This window comes from Papaver somniferum, unplaced genomic scaffold (genome assembly GCF_003573695.1).
Source record: "Papaver somniferum cultivar HN1 unplaced genomic scaffold, ASM357369v1 unplaced-scaffold_43, whole genome shotgun sequence".
Lineage (NCBI taxonomy): Eukaryota > Viridiplantae > Streptophyta > Magnoliopsida > Ranunculales > Papaveraceae > Papaver > Papaver somniferum.
Window position 1 is genome coordinate 806268 of NW_020646860.1, and position 17934 is coordinate 824201.

The 17934-nt window shown below is 35.8% G+C and overlaps 1 protein-coding gene across 1 annotated transcript; it reads left to right on the forward strand.

Annotated features, from left to right (window-relative positions):
- The first annotated feature begins 2851 nt into the window (after positions 1 to 2851).
- On the forward strand, positions 2852 to 7122 carry LOC113342554. The gene is made up of 4 exons (XM_026587065.1): positions 2852 to 4052; positions 4150 to 5601; positions 6044 to 6161; positions 6507 to 7122. The coding sequence occupies exons 1-4, from the start codon at positions 3303 to 3305 to the stop codon at positions 6953 to 6955; spliced, it is 2769 nt and encodes a 922-aa protein (XP_026442850.1). The 5' UTR covers positions 2852 to 3302; the 3' UTR covers positions 6956 to 7122.
- The last annotated feature ends 10812 nt before the right edge of the window (positions 7123 to 17934 follow it).

Here is a 17934-nt window from a genome sequence, read left to right on the forward strand (position 1 = left end):
AGTTCCGCGGCCCCATATTCTTTTTTGAATCAGATCCAGGTGAGCCAAGGTGATTTTGGTGTTTATAGTTTTATTTACCAACCCCTTGATTGGTTCTTCCTAATGCAGAATTTGGAGCAGAATGCAATTGAAGCATCGTCGTGAAGTCTTATTAAAAAGCCACTGAATAATAAGTTTGTAAGAAGCCGTAGTAGCTCCGTCTTTTCAACCCTGAGCGAAAGCGTTACGTACGTCTGGTGGAGATTCCATTAGGTGCAATTGCTTAAAACCTTTCAAGGTCTTGAGGTCCTATGACCCCTCGTGCTTGAGATTCTGCTTGACTGACATGTCTATATCCATCTGCCTACTACCAAACCTATTATACCGACTGTGATTGTCACGTGATCAACCATCTAAAAGTTACTTTCCAACTATTAAAGAGCACACATACGCTAGAAGCTAAAAGGCTATTGCATGTCACTTATTAAGAAGTTTTTTTTAAAAAAAAAAAAAAATTAGAAGCAAAAAAAATAATTGAACATCAATTTTTCTAATATAATTTCCTAATAACTTTTGATGGCAAAAAAAAATATAATTTACTTTTTGTGTTTTTGATTTTTGAAATTAACTCCAGCTTCCGGTATACAAGCATCCTCAACTACTAATAGCGCGTTTGGATACACATCCAGAAGTAGTTTTTTGATTTCTAAAGGTCAAAAAAACAAAAAGTCAGTTGCGTGTGGAATTTCAGAACGACTTCTAGAAATAAAAAAAATCGACTTTTTGCGAAGCAAAATATATGGACTTCTGACTTCTGATTCTGGAGAAGCAGAAGTCAGAAGCAGAATTATATCGAAACGCGTTATAAATGACTCTTTTGCTTTTGAGAAGTACTTCTACTTCCATTTTTGGTTGTCAAATGTCCTATAAGCTAATGCAAAGTGTTAGGTTTTCCCTATTTCCTATCCCCACTTTTCCTATTTCCTACCCTCTTCACAATTTCTAAAGTCTATCTACATTTCTGATTTTTCCTAAGTACTGCCTAAAAAGTCAAAATACTATGACTACTAGCATTTTTTATTTATCTTCTTCATTGACCTCACATCTTCCTTTCCATTAAACCTTAACTAATCTCTACTTAAACAAAACCACTTAAAAGCAATCAAAGCAGAAACAATATACGAATTGATCGGCAATTGATTAGTAAATCATTATTATAGAAGATTTCATTATTGAAAGTCTAGAGAAAAATATCCAAACCCTAACCCTAGCTGAATCTAACATCGGAAGGATTATGTTAATTTTATTAAAAACCCATTTTGGGAATGAAATTTGGATGTTGGTAACAAGGTTTCGATATGCATACCCTGTCTGTTCCAAACTCTCCACAACTACCGGGTACAAGGTTTTAACTTTATTATTAGTGGCCATAAAATGTACTGCACAACATCATCCAATGTGAGCTTGCATCAGGAATGAGTAAGACGAGTTTAACTCAAGTCCATTGATACTTTCCATGTATTTTAATGGACATTGGTCATGAACTTTATCATGCATTATAATCGTCGAAAGGTTTTCCGTGCGTCGCTAATTTTTGAATTTTATACGATTATAACCACCACCATGATTAGAAGTTAACTTTATCATGCATTATAAGTCCAGTTTAAGACGACAACAACTACCATGAGTTGGCCAAAATTGGACGTCTACAGGTACCTAGCAAATATATACAGTTGATGAAGGACTACAAATGTTAGCAGTCTCGATAAACGACTAGTTCTTTAGAAAATAGTTTAATAAAATTAGAATGGTTGTTCAAAATAGAACAAATCTGTGCAAAGCAAGATGACCAAAATCTAAAGCAACTAGAAACGACAATCAAAAAAAGTGATTGAAGGTGGCTGTGTATCATGGAGATAGAGTAGAAGATGTAGTTGTCAGAGGCGGAGAAGAATGAACAAGTGATTCGTGATTTGGTTTCGTTTTCTTCCCTTTTGATTAGTAGTTGGATTGTGTATTTATTTATTTTTTGATAATTTTATTATTGGGAGTAAATAAAATGTCAAAGGATGATATTTAGGATATTTGAAAATTTATGTGGGTGGTACTTAAGAAAATTGGGGATAAGAATTTAGCTGGATGGGAAATAGGAAAAATGAAGACGGAAAATAGGGAAAACCAAGTGTTAATACAGAAAATACTACTTTGACAAACAATATTGGTCTGGTGAGGTGGGTTGATCACTTTGTTGACTAATGAAATCTTACCTCAATAAGACATTTTTAAGATTACAAGACAAAAGTGTGTGTGCTCTCTCTTTTTTGTTTTTCTCTTTGGTTTGGGTATATTGTTTTGTATCATCAATTACTTGGATAATCCAATCCAAAAGTGTACTACTCAAAACTAAATAAAAAAGTTAAGATTATTCTGCAACTTTCCTTTTCAAATTTCAAATAATTATCATTTTTTTAAATATCACTCTTTCCGTGGGCACCAAGAATAGAAAAGGATAAAATAATATCCGGTCCCGAAATTTCTGACACAGAAGACTGTACGTTGACTCAATTTCCCGTAAAAGACAATACTGTCCCTGCCTTTTAGACTTCTCTACTCACGCTAACCAGTCCACGGCCTCCACACACGGCCACAATCCGTAAATACGAAACTCCAATAAGAGTAAATCCGTCATATACGGACAAAATATATTCTCCCGCCCGAAAATTTCCTTTGGCGCGGGATTTCCTATTTTGGACCCATTAAGACTTTCCTTATCTAATCGCGTCCGTCCATTTATATCGAATGGTGGGAACTTAAGTCGGTTACCATATATTTTTCTCCTTAAACCCTAGATTTTATCGTGGAGGGAGGCGCATCTAGTTTCTTCTCTTAACTGCTTTCACTCTTTTTTAGTGAGAGAAAAAACCAAATCACAAATCACAACCCCTTCTCAACTTAGATTTCGATTTCAATTTCTCAGAAAAAAAGTAAAAAAATTGAATTAATTTTTTCCTCTTGATTTGATGAAGATCTTACTGATGGATCTCATGTAGTTCAAATCCTGATTTTTTTTTTGAATTTTTGATTTTTTTCGATCCCAGATTTGATCAATTTTCTCGTTTATTTCTTCAATTAGACTTGAAAATTGAAGAAATCTGAGATTTTGGGATTTTTTTTTTTTGTGTAGAAGATGAACCGACTTTTTGAAACGATTTATTGAGCAGAACCGTTTTTTTCATCATCATCCAGTTTTTATAAAGCGATGAGTAATTAGAATTCGGCTAATTCTAAGGAAGTTTTTTTTTCTGCCTTATATAAATTCAAATATGCCTTCAGTAGGGATGATCCGTTCCACTAGAGTATTTGTTCCAAAATCACCTTCATCTTCATCATCATCTGTGAGAAGTAGCAAGAAATTGAAGATAAGAAGAAAAAAAGAAATTGATTCTGCTTCTGGTGATTGGTTGAATCAGAGAGTTAATAACTTTACATCTAATAATAAAGTTGTTGTTCTGAATCATCAGTATGAATCAATTATGATGGAATTCAACAAAGAAACTCAATCAATTGGTAAAGAAATTACTGTAAAGAAGGAACCAGTGTTGATATCTGATACTGAATTTGTTCAGAGTAAGAGGTTTGGGAATGTTTACAGTAGGAAAAGAAGGAGATTGTTGAATGGGGGAATGGAGGGGGTGGTTCAAAGGAATGAAGAAAGGATGTTTGGTAAGCAATTTGTTCGTAAACAATCGAAAGGGAGGGGAAATTTGGGGTCGAAGGAGTTGAATTCATCATCATCACCACTTAAAGAAGTGGAATTGGTGGTAATTAGGGATTCGGAGGAGAATTCATTGCCACCACCAGTTAAAGAATCAGTTGATAAAAGGGTTGTTCTTTCTTTTCTGATTGATCCTACTACTGCTACTACTTCATTGAGTAGTGGTTCTCAGTTTTTGAACTCTATTCTGAGATACATGTGGAAGAAGAAGTTAAGATTGTCACTTCTTGCTGCTTTCATGAATGATCAAACAATCTCCAGGGTTTTCTCTGCTCATGGTGGGATTCATCTTTTACAAGTAAGTATTGTTTGGGATTCTTTATCATCATCATCATCTGTAAGTTCTTTATCTTTTTTCAGATTCTTATAATTTGGTTTTTCTTTGGTGTGTGCAGGATTCTTTACCATCATCATCATCATCTTCATCTTCTGGAATTTGCAGGATTCAACGGAGTCGAAACAATGTACCTATATTTTCTGTTGATTTCTCTGCAATTCCTATTTCGTTTATTAGATTACATTTAGCTATGTCTTTAGAATGTCAAAGATTACCCCATTGTGTACAAATTTTACTGAATGGTAATGTGGGTTCTGGAAAGTCTTTGAAGAAGAAGAGGAAGGTGGTTGAAATTACTGGTGGGAATGTGTTATGTTTGAGTTCCCCTGTGAATAAGCAGATTTGTTCGAGGAAATTTATTGTTAACCCACTGTCGACGGTTTTCTATTCGGATATTTTGAATTCGGATGAGCCTTTCTTTGCTTCCGGTGAGGATTGGGTTTCTACTGCAGTCTCTAATTGTGAACCTAGGCAGAATCAGAGGAAGTCTCCATTGATATGTCAGCTGAATACGGAGGCAGATTTGATACCTGGTAATGATTGGACTCCTCTAGTCCATGAACCTAAACACAAGAAGAAGAAGTTATCTAAGGATCCTACTTATGACCCTAATACGGAGGTGGAGGCGGATTTGTTTATAACTGGTAATGATTGGACTCCTCGAGTTCATGAACCTAAACATAAGAAGAAGAAGTTATCTAATGATCCTACTTATAACCCTTATAGTGAATTAGAAGGTGCCGCACTGGATTCAGAGAACGAGATTGATATGCCACCTTGCTCTGCAAGCGTATTAGTTCTTGAGTCGGATAGATGCTACAGGAGAGAAGGAGCGACAGTGATGTTAGAGTACTCGTCTTCGAAGGAGTGGGTACTCGTGATCAAGGAAAAAGACTTGGTCTTGTATAGCTATAAACCAACAGACTTGCCTTGGAGCTCTATGAGTAAGACTAATCGGTTTACTCTGGCAATGATATGGACTGGTTCAAATGGTTGGAATTTAGAGTTTCCTGACAGAGAAGACTGGTATATTTTTAAGAAGCTCCATCTGGAGTGTATTCGTAGGAACTCGAAGGCTGATTTGGAAAAGGCAACCCCTGGACCTACTGTTCGGGAAGTACCAGCTTTGACGCAGCCAATCCCTGTACCTATTTTTCGGGCAATACCAGATTATGGGAACTGTGATTATGTGCCATTTGTACAACCTGGTGTTTACATAACCAGGGAAGACGATAGGTTTACAAGGTACGATGCTGATTCAGGTGATGAAGAATGGTTGGGTAAAGTAAATAATGATCGTTACAGAGAAAATAGTGTATCTTTGGAGAAGTTCGAGGAACTGATTGAGGCATTTGAGAAAGCTGTCTTTTATAGCCTTAATAACAGAATCGACGAGAGCAGGGCTGTCGCTCTTTGCTCAGATACAGGGCAGAACCTAGTGGTGGATGTGTATAGATATTGGCTGAAAAGACGGAAGCAAAAACGAGCTTCTCCGCTAATAGTTTTCCAGGTAAATGGCTTATTCTTGTATTTCAGACTGTTTAATACTGCATTCTATGCCTCGAAGTATTTACTACTTGTCTAGGAACTTTGTCTCCTGCTAATTGCCTAAAAACCTCATTAAATATCTGCTAGAGTTGACTGTAAGTACAGAAAAGAAGCAAGTGAAATGATTGAAAGTCTGAGGGATGTGAATCAATTTGTCAGATTGCTTTGGTTCATTACTGTCCGCAGCAACCCCTTTAGCCTTGTGCAAGGACATGTAACTGGTCATAGGATTGTGTTGTTTGCTTAAGTTCTGTAGTACATATTCTCTAGATATCAACAAATGGGCTCTATAGGTTATATAACTGGTCAGAATTTTTGGTTAAGGGCTCATATGTTTCTATTTGCTAGATAACTGCCATTGAACATCATCTCATCAGCTGTATTTCGGATATGTTTTCCTGCAGGGTCGACCAACAAAGAAGGTTCAGTCTGCTCTCAATAAGCCCGTATTACGTAAAAAACGATCAATAAAGAAGAAAAGAGAACATCTTGCCAGAGGCCCACGCAAACTTTACTTCCATGGTTTGTAGTCCCTCATCACACTCCATTACATTGTTTTCATCTAGTTGTAATGTTTCTGCAAAACATAGAAATGGAGTAGATAATAGAAGATCCTGAGGAAGAGGTTGATTTCTGTCCTCTAATCTCAAGATCCAAAAAGGTGGTAAATTCAATATCTTGAATGCTGCAACATAATTACGATTTCATGCTTATAACCTGATAAAGTTGACAGTTCAGTTTAACCGCAATCAGTGAACATTTGATACATGCATTGAATCATTGCACGATCATAATTGTAGTTATTTCTTTTGTTATACCTAATAGATAGTATTGGTCTGGCAACTAATACTCTTTTGGTGGGTGCAGAGTTTGATCCGGAATTTGATCCAATAAAACAGAAGGAAAAAGAGAAGGAAGAGGAAGCACATAGAATCAAAAAACAGAAGGAAGATGAAGCACGTAGAATTCAAAAACAGAAGGAAGACGAAGCACTTAGAATCCAAAAACAGAAGGAAGACGAAGCACTTAGAATCCAAAACGAGCAGGAACGTGTGGCTCAAGAAGAACAGGTGCGAAAAGCTCGTGAAGATCACTTACGTCAATCTGAAAATGCAGATATCCTCAGAGTTGAACAAGCAACTAAAGCTGCACAGGAAAAATTGGAATTAGCATTACAGAAACGTCAGCGAGCACAAACTCTAATGGGATATGCTGACTTGGCAGCAGAGTGGGCAACCATGGCAATGAAGATTGCCGAAGCTGCTCGAATATCCGGGTCTTCAGAGACAGCTGCTTCATCTTATCTGGATGATTGATTCTAGGGTAAAGTTGGTATATACTAGAAGTTCTTTTTTTTTTGTTCATTGATTTTTTTTTACCGATCTTCATGCTCAAATTCTTGAATCTGTACAGCTTTTATGAGAAGTTATGTATCTTCTGTATATATGAGGAAGTAGTATATGCTTGTACTATTATTCTTTAATTGATCAACCTATGATTCTGATTCTATATATTAGCATAACTGGAATGGAGTTGATGAAGAATGTCCAGAGGAAAACAGGTGGAAACATTCATAGTAAATCCATAATGCTACTCGCATTAGTTCAGTTGGCAGATCAGTATGGTGGTTCTTGATTAGATGGTGCACTGTGTTAATGAACTTTGAAAATTATGATTTCTATAATTTGCAGATCTTTTTTTTTTTTGGAACCCCAAAAAGTAGCCAAAATCTACCCAAAATGCTTTCCATAAAGCTAGCACTTGCCTCCTGCAAACAATTAGCGCAGCTGTTCGGGCATAAAGTTAAATCAGTTATTATAGATTAGCGGGTACACCAGGTGTTATTACAGCCGCCGTGAAGTCGCGTGCAGCATTCTCAGCAAACGTGTATTATGTAAAGGCAGTTGGGGTAATTTCGCTTTCAAATTCAGAATAAGAATAAATATGCGTGGAATATACTCATGTGTGAGACGTCCACGTGTTAATGTTAAGGGCAATATGGTACTTTGAGATTACTTGCTCCAACTACACTTCCTCCATTCTCTCCAACTCCATGGCTTCATCTGTCTTTCATGAACTTAATCTTAATTACTTCCTAAATCAAATTCTAATCAAAACCCACAGAAGAATTCCACTGTTAAAATCCGCAAGGCCTGAGCTATCCTTCTTAACCAAACTACTACTACAAATTACCAGTGTTGAATGTCTATCGAATTTCTTCGATGTGTCAAGCCACGATAACAGAAATTAGAATTTCTCATCATTTCTTGTGCAAGAAATTGATTTGAAGTTTCCTATGATTATCTTAATTGATTGATTTATTTAAAAAAAAATGGATGAAAACACGGAGCAACAATTTTGATTGTGGTTTGTGTTATGATGATTTGGTGGCGGTGGTGGTGAAGGTGCCGGTCATGGTGGTGCTGGTGCTGGTTACGGCAGATATGGCGAAGGAAGAGAGTAGCAGAAATGGTGGTGAAAGAAGACAACATTTTGATTTTGATTATCGGTTTGTACTGTGGTTTTTATTGTCGGTTAGTTTTTGAGAAATTGGCGAGAATTGAAGTGAAATTCAATGAGCAGGAGGAGGTGGGTGGTGGTGGAAGGTTAACGGAGGTGGAGGAGGCTGGTGGTGGTGATTGTCCTCCAATCTTCTTCGCCGCTGGTTTTGTTAAAATTGAATTTCAGAGTTCAAACAGATAAAAAAAAAACATGGAGGAACAAACATGAACGTGTTTGCCCCTGGTTTCGTCCAAAATTACCTCAGAATAAGAGAGAAACAGAAGTACCGAGAGGCCGTTTTGTCATTTCAAATGGGACACCAAAATGTTGGTTACCAACACCAAACAAATCATTTTGCTTTATATTATAGATATGCCTATTTTTGAAGGGTCTTTCCTAGGCTGAGTTTAGTGGAAAAGGAAGTGATGAGTTTATCCGCTTCGCTCGGTCAGCTAAGAGGATGATCTTAGTGTGGTAGTGAGGGAGGAAAAGAAAACTTGCACGAGAATTTAATCCTCACCCAAATATAATATATCTTCTAACAAAATGTTAATAAATCCTCGTTTTCTTAAAATTTTCCAATCCCCTACAACGTTCTTTGATTTCGAGCAGAGAAATACGGGATGAGACTTTAAACCACGATTTTTTGTCTCAATCGTCTCACTCTTCCTCTCCACTGGACTCGGCCTTAGACAGTCGTTTAGTCTCCAAGGCTTGACTTACCTCTTCCAATCCGCCAGCATTTGTATTTATTTAGTCTGCACCTATATAAGGAAACCTATTCAAAGGTGTTGATGCTTGCAAATGTAAAGTAGAAAAGTTCTATTCTGGACTAGAAAGGTTTTTGGATGAGTTTAATTTTCAAAAAATTCGAAGGTAAAGACAATCATAAAACTTAGGAAAGTTTGAATTGTCATCAATTAGAGACAGTGATTGATAACACCAACCAATATAACCTCAACTCTATACCAGTCATGAAATTCTTGTAGACATTATCTTGTCCACCAAAAATACAGTTTTTCTTGTGAAAAGTAATTAATATAAGATTACTGACCTTCATTATATTACACCGTATCAATCTCACTAAATTCAATCTTTATCCCCGAAACAATGCCAAACCAGAATCAACAACGCACATCCTCCTTCACTGTCCAACTGCAATCGCAGCATGGAACATTCTGCCCTCTCATTACTCAATCAACTATCCCTCAACCACGTTTCACCAATCACCCTAAACTAGGGGTGCCAACGGGTCCAATCGGATTCGGGTAGTGTACTACCCGGAACCGAACCCAATTATTTTAACAGTTCCGGTTCCTAACGGTTCCGAATCCGGTTCTCAAATATACGAACCTGAAACCGGACCCGATAAAAATAACGGGTAATTATCAGGTCCGGGAAGTTTTCTTGTATTTTCTCATATGTTCCATATTATGATTTAACATCAATTTGGAGTCTAGATATCAAAGGCTCAATACCCGCAAAATAAGATTGAGATGACAAAAAGTTCAAAGTGTACATGTCTGCATATTGAAATCAATGTACAGACAATGATTAGCGAATTAATAAAGTATTCCATCACATTGACGAGAGAAGACAAATATGACAAGATTCAAACAAGAGTTAAAGCACTAACAATGAACGGAGCTTTTAGGGCAATTTCAATGGCAATCAACAAGCTTATTGTTTTGTTGAGCCACGTGGATGAACAAACTGCATTCTTCACTATGGGAAACAAGGAAAAATGAATAGGATCTCGCTAGTTATTTTATTAATATAAACTAATAAGAGTTGGGTCCCACTAATGATTTTATTAATATGAATTGGATCTCACTGGATTATTTAATAATAAAACAAATAATAAAATATAAACCCTACACATGATAACGGTATTTGGAGAGAGAATTTGTTAGGGGCGTTGGAAACTTGATCGCCCGCGTTTGTGGCACCATCGCGCGGTCTTCCATCAGATACGCGTTGGGTGGTCCATCTCAATGTTCAAATCAACAAATATATTGATTTGAACATCCATGTTTCATGTTTGTTCATTCTATAGTGGGAGCAAAATGAACAAACTCCAAGTTTGTTCATTCTGTAGGAACTGCTCTTAGTTTCAAGTTTCTGATGGAGAAAAATATGACAAGTTTCAAGCATGAGTTAAGCACTAACATAAAATTGGAGTCCAAATCTGTTCACACTCCTCTAACGAGTGTATATTTCACATATTCTTCTGATTGGTCGATTATTAACTAATGGCCTTATTACCCTCCATGTTTAGAATCACGACCATCGTTACATAACTCCCTAAATTAAATCAAGGGTAGATATTGAAATGTGAAATATACACTCGTTAAGGAGTGTGCACGAATTCACACTCATAAAATTGAGCTCTTAGTTTAATTGAGGCGATGCAGGGGCTTTTCAGGGGCTTTTCATGAGATCAAACGCTGAAAACTGAGAAGACATAACCGATCGACTAATCCATTTGAGAAACCTTACGGAACAGTGAACACTAACGGATATGAAAAGATTGAAAAATAATAACCTAAGAGAGAGTTCAATAATTAAAAAGAGAAAAAGAAAAAAAAAAAGACAGGAACATCGAAAAATTTTAACCTAAACGAGAAAGAAGAAGACATTTACGAGAGAAATACAGAGGCAGCAAAGGATATTTCGTTACCTTGTAACACACATAGTCACATTTTAGGGATTTAATGAAAATTTTCCGGGTACCCAATACCCGACGGGTAGAACCGATAAAGACCCGAATCTTGTCGGTTCCTGACGGGTCCACCCGTCGGGTACTAAATTCACTAATGGGTCCGATATTGGGACATGGAATCAGACCCGACTCACCCGGTTCCAGTTAGGTTCCGTCTAATCGGGTACCCGTTGGTAGTCCTACCCTAAACCCCCGGACTACCATGACATAAATGTTTCAAATAAATTCCCCAACACCTTCCATTACGACATCTTATTTCTTTTTTGGCCACTTTTGGATTGCCAGAAATGAAGTCATATTCCGGCAAACAAACACAACTCCTGATGATATCTTAATGAAAGCCATAAAGCAAAAGCAGGAATTCGAATGGGAAAAGCAAGATCCTCCCCCAATCTTCCTGGAGATCCACCGACAGGAAACCACCAAATATTCGCAGAACAACAACCATCTCAGTAGGATGGCCTAGACCGGACGTAGACTGGATCAAAATCAACGTAGATGGAGAAGCTAGAGGTCACCCTGGTTTTGATGGAGCGGGTTTCATATGTAGGGATTCAGAAGCGAACTTGCGCAACCTCTGGGAATAACCACTGCTTTAAAAACAGAGTCTTGAACCACTCTAATGGCATCCAAAACTGCAATAGAACGGCGACAGACAAAAGTTCTTCTTGAAACAGATTCAGAAACTCTAATGGGCTTCTTAAAATACTCTGTTGAACCATCATGGTACTTATTAGGAATAATTGCCGAAATAAAACAAAGGAATTGGGTCAGATTCCAACTTGTGTTATTCAGCACAACTATAGAGAAGGAAACCAGGTGGCGGACGTCCTAGCGAATTATGCGGTGGATTGAAGTCACGCATGAAACCATTCAACAACAATTTGGAGCCAGGCAATCCCACCTGTTTTTCAGTCAAATTGGATTAAACAACTCTATGGTACCGATACTCACGTGTAACATCGCTCTAGTTTTCCTTAATATAATCCATGCTTCAAAGAAAAAAAAGAAAAAAGAAAGCGAGTGCCAAAAATACCTGGGAGGCAAATGTCTATATATTTCAATCATTCATGACAGATAAGATGTTACGCATTGAGTATATGATGGGCGTAAGTGTTGCAAGCAAAGGTTCGATCCCAAACAGTTAGTCTATATATAAATTGGTTTGTTGGTTAAGGATAACCCAAAAGATGCTAGGGGCGAGTGAAACCTAATCAGTCAAATGTCTCTCTGAGTACAAATAATTTTGTATACTGAGAATCTATAATACAAAATAGAAGAAATTTTTGAATCACGTACGGTCGAAAAATATTTTGAGAGACAAACGGATGATCAGCCCATGTCAGTCTCATCTTAGCTAAAGACATCCGATTGTCATGAAATTTGGTAGTCGTAACCTCTTCTCATTAAATTCTTTAAATTAAATTGAAAATTAAAAAGTTTCTTATGGCCGTAATTCATGTCGTTTGGGATTACAAACATCAAATGATTTGTTTGATTATATATTATTATTTATAATAAAATCACCCTGCAAATAAACAATGATATGGTCATTTCCAAGTTTATCTAATAAAACTAAAAAACTTTTAGTGTTTTTTGTGCTTAAAGACTATCAATATTGTTAAAACGACATGTTGATTGTCAAGATGCTGATCAATGAAAGAGTAAGAAAACTACACTGCATAGTACATACTTCTAGGAAAAAAGAAGGTCAAAATGCAAACAGTCTCCGTGTAAAATTCCCCAAAATTAGTTATATCATAAACAATACCCTGGCATGCCAAGGGTAGAAACAAATCAAAGCACAACAATATTGAGAAATTACCTCAATTGAAACATGAACGAAGAATCGTAGCTGCGTACTATTTTTTCTCAAAAGCTTCACCAATAGATACAAGATATAGAATATCATAGAATGAATTCATAACATATCTGGTTGCCTGCATTCTTTGAAAAATTGAACGGTCTCACTAACTTTCATGGGTTTAAACTTTAAAATTAAGAACGTAATGAAGATGCAAAAATTTAGGAAACTCGCCAATTTAGTTGAAGGAAAATAAAAACCAACACAAATTGGTCGGATGAAATATCGTTAATTATTGAAAGTTTGATTTGATTTTCTACTTTTAGGCATGTGAATTGTGTAATACCTCACAAACTCCAAAAGGGAATCATAGCACCGATATATGAATTAATTTAATGCGTTCAGAGAGATATATAAGCTGGGAAGATTACTTTCCCACTCTCATTATCACACACATCCTGCATTGTATAAGCTGGGGAGATTACCTTCCCAGTCACATAATCACACCCATCCTACTACAATCACACATCACTCTCTATGTTCTCTATTGTATTATATGTGGTTACTCATTGCAATAGACTTGAGTGGGTATTTAGTCTTTGTATTTGGATACTAGCCACTCATAGTGGCGCACTTTGAAAGGGTGAGATAAATTTTTGAATTTTTTTCTATTAAACTGCGAAATATGGGGTTTGTTTTGTGAATGGATCATGAGAAATTCTTAATTCAGTGGTGTGTTTATATGTAAAGAGTTAATTTGGTAATTTTAGTTAGGAAATTATTTAGAGGTATCAATTTCTCATTTTGTGTTGGTTACAGAACAACACAAAATTATTTCTATGGAATCTGCGAATTCCTTCACTGTATTTGACTACCTTCTTTGGTGAAGCAATATAACTGATTTGTTTTCTTCCACAAAATTTAAAGAGTTACAGTAGTAAGTCATGGGTCGGGAAAGAATTTTAATGATAAAAAATGACTTTCACTATTTAGAATTAATATTTGTATTTAAATTATAACAAATATTGGGTGAGTTTTGTAGTTATTGTGCAGCTTCTCATAATATTCCTGTGACAGTTGTTATAATTTAAATAAAAATATTAATTCTTCTAATAATAAATAATGACTTTCTCAAATTGAAGCTTCAATATGAGTAATAATATCAGTTGAATAAAAGGACTATGCCTTTGTTGTAGGTAAGAAAATCGAAGCTTCAGTTTAAGAACCCCAAAAAGGAATGGGAAGTCTCTAAGGAATATGTAAGTTTTTATCCAAGACTTTCTTGAATTTAGTGTTATTTTGAGTAGCATAATGAATACCAATAGAATTTGTTCTGATCATAAATGACCTCTGGACTATATGTGATTTGAATTTAAATTGTTTGATTTCAAGTTATTCTGATATTGATAATGATGTAATTCGATTGTACAGTTTGAAAAATCTGATCAAATGATACATTGCTCCTTTCCCTATTTTATTAAACATTTATAAGTTGGGCCAAACTAATGCCGTTGCCGCACGAGTTTTTTCTAGTATCCAAACAAAATTGAAGCGAAATCTAAGGAGACAAAAAAAAGGGGAGGAGAGAAAGTGAGGCGAAGTAAATTGCGAATTTCTTTCCTTTTATTTGTTGGTATTAGTAGGTATGGGCTTATGGCCGTGATGCTTCAACATAGTGTAAGCGGCAACAACAACTTTGCATGCTTCAGTTCATAGCTTGTAGGGGTGAGCATGACCCAAATTGGTATGGTTTTCGCCTCATCCGTATCCAATCTGATGTATTGCAAATTTTACATTTGGCATCCATGTTTTATCCAACATCCAACGGGTTGTAGGCGGATGGTCCAATATATTTCTTCTGTAAAGTATAATAAAAGAATGACTTAACATCCAATTATCATTATCGTGGTTTCTTCTAATATTTCCTTTACTTTCCCATCAAGGGCCAATAAAGAAACTCATATTCCATCAAATACCGGTGCACAAACTTTTCAATTTCATTTAGTAATAACATTTCTAATTTTCTAACAATAATGTAGTGACCAAGATAAGCACACAGAAAAGGATTAATTATTAACTTAGAGGATGTGGATATCCAACTGGTTTTTAACTTCGCACTTGCATCTAATCCATCAGTTTATGAATTTGACGCCCACCCGCAAGAAAAACAAATCGGCCGGTTCATACCCGCTAATTGTGTCTTAAATGCTCACCCCTAATAGCTCGTCGTTTATAGGAGAAGGTAGTCATTTTCTAATGACAAATCTTGGTTCATATGATAATTCTTATTTAAAGATAGACGAGTGACAGGTTCAATTTTAGGATACAAGATTGCTCCGCACGTGCATATGCATGTGCAAACTGGAAATGAAGCCCATCAGTTTTTTTCCTATTATCACAGGGACTAGGATTCACCGCTTTTGTATCCGTTTATATTTAAAATACTCAAATTACTAATATACCCTGATTTTTATGTGTAACGGTACCCATGTGACATGATATAAGGGCAATTTAGGAAACTAAAAGTTTAGCAGCTTTTATATGCACGTGCCTGTTGTGATTGTGTCTAAATACTTTTTACCTGTTTATGGCACCCTCCCAATAGGATGGTCATTTGCCCCATCCAAACCCATTTTCGTGGGTACCCGTTTTTATTGGGTAGAGTTTTATCCGTACAAACGGATTTGAGGTTGGATATGAGTAATACCCGAAATTAGTGAAGCGGGGATGGGACGGGGATGCGATTCTAGATCCCTGCCCCATACCCACCCCGTACGTTCCCATTTTAGAATTTTATATTTTTATTAATTATTTATATTATATTTAAACTAAGATATTATATTATATTATAAAAGAAAAGGTAAAAGTATAAGATAACATTAATTATTTATATTATATTTAAACTAAGAAATTATATTATATTATAAAAGAAAAGGTAAAAGTATAAGATATCATTAATTATTTATATTATATTTAAACTAAGAAATTATATTATATTATATTATAAAAGAAAACGTAAAAGTATAAGATATCATTAATTATTTATATTATATTTGAACTAAGAAATTATATTATATTATTTAATTATTGTATTGATTATATTATATTATTTAGGCTTTCTTTATTATATATATTATATTACTTTATGTGTATATTACACAGTGATCCCAAAATGACAACTATATCCACACGAGGTGAATCCGAACAGTCTGAACACCATGTCGAGACAATTCCAAGTTCTCCAATGGATGATGACCATGGTGAAACTGCCGAGGCAAACATTACAGGTGATTGTGATAATGTCGAAGGTGAAATTGCTATAGTTTCAGGGAAGAAAAGATCCATCGTGTGGAACCACTTTGAAAAGAAAAAGATAAAAGGGGAAGACAAAGCAGTCTGCAAATATTGTCATAAACCATTAGGAGGAAAAAGCACAAATGGGACTAAGAATTTACACGCACAATGAAAAGATGTCCTCGACGTAAACAACAAGACATAAGACAATCAATAATCACTCCGAGTAAAAAAAGTGACGGAAGAAGTCAGCTTAACACGTACATTTTTGATCAATCGTTCGCTAGGAAGGAACTTGCTTATATGATAATCATACACGAGTATCTGCTTTCCATCGTTGAACATGCCGGATTTAGACGATACTCAAATGCGCTTCAACCGTTGTTTAAGGTGGTATCTCGGAGCACAATTAAAAGGGATATCCTTAAAATCTATGATGAAGAAAAAACTAAAACAATGGAGGTGCTACAAAAACATCAAGGTAAAAACGCGTTGACTACTGATATGTGGACTAGTAAGCAAAAGAAAGGATACATGGTTATTACGGCTCATTTCATCGATGAATCATGGATCTTGCAAAGCCGAATTATCAGGTACGCATATTCATTTAATGATTTCAGGCATTGGATATGCACGTCATAAATGAAAAATCACTACCATTAATTTTGTTACTGATTAATTACTAGTTGCTACGTAGTACGGTCTAATCAACCATCTGAATTTTATTTTGTATTAGGTTTATGTATGTGCCATGTCCGCACACGGCTGAAGTCCTGTCAGCCGCATTGATGGAGTGTCTGCTAGACTGCAATATCGATGGTAAAGTATCCACTCTTACTGTAGATAATTGTTCCACTAATGATCTTATGATCCAACTTCTCCTAGAAAAATTATCAAGTAACTTACTGTCGGGTGGAGATATTTTTCATATGCGTTTTTGTGCACACATATTAGCTCTTATAGTCAAGAAAGGATTAGAGGGGATCAAAGGAGCAATCGAATTGATTCGTAATAGTGTTGCTTACTGGAAAGCAACACCAAAACGAGTTGAGAAATTTGAAGAGGCCGCCCGTCAACTAAATATTTCGAGTATAAATAAGTTAGTTCTTGATTGTGAGACAAGATGGAACTCAACATACCTGATGCTTAATACTGCTATTAAGTATCAGAAGGTTTTTGCTCGACTAAAGCAACGTGAGCCACAGTATGATTGTTTGCCAGATGATGAAGATTGGTTGTTGGCAAAGGAAATGTGCGACAAACTTAAGATATTTTATACCTTCACAGAGAAGTTTTCCGGAGTAAAATATCCTACCACCAACCTTTTCTTTCCAAGTTTTTGTGATATTAGATTGTCATTAAATGAGTGGAAAAAATCTAAAGTTGGTGTGATTAAGGAAATGGCATATGAAATGATAGAGAAGTTTGAAGAGTATTGGTTTTTGATCAATGGAGTAATGGTCGTAGCAATTATGTTAGATCCAAGGTTTAAGATGAAATTTATTGAGTTTTATTTTCCACAAATTTATGGTCAAGCTTTTTCAAAAATCGAAATTGATCGAGTACGCGATTTATGCGTTGATTTGGCGACGGAGTATGAACTGAAAGTAAAATTTGCTGAAACATCTGTTAGCCAAAATGATTTGTCTTTCACTTCAGAGATGCATGGTTTTAACGATGACGCAGATCATTTGGAAAAGTTTGATATGTTTGTCTCTAATACTGCTCCTACTAGTACTGTTAAGTCAGAATTAACCAATTACTTAAAAGAAGATCTTTTACCTAGGATTGGTAATTTTGACATACTAGCATGGTGGAAGACAAATGGGATTAAATATCCAGTCTTGCAGTGTATGGCTAGAGATATTTTAGCGATTCCAGTTTCAACGGTAGCTTCCGAATCAGCTTTTAGTACCGGAGGTAGATTTGTGAGTGTCCAACGTAATAGACTTCATCCAAAAACGTTGGAAGCT

Coding starts and splice junctions, on each gene's coding strand:
- LOC113342554 (XM_026587065.1), top strand. CDS start 3,303: ATGCCTTCAGTAGGGATGATCCGTTCCACTAGAGTATTTGTTCCAAAA. Junction 4,053..4,149: donor GTGGGATTCATCTTTTACAA/GTAAGTATTGTT, acceptor TGGTGTGTGCAG/GATTCTTTACCATCATCATC. Junction 6,162..6,506: donor ACGCAAACTTTACTTCCATG/GTTTGTAGTCCC, acceptor TGGTGGGTGCAG/AGTTTGATCCGGAATTTGAT.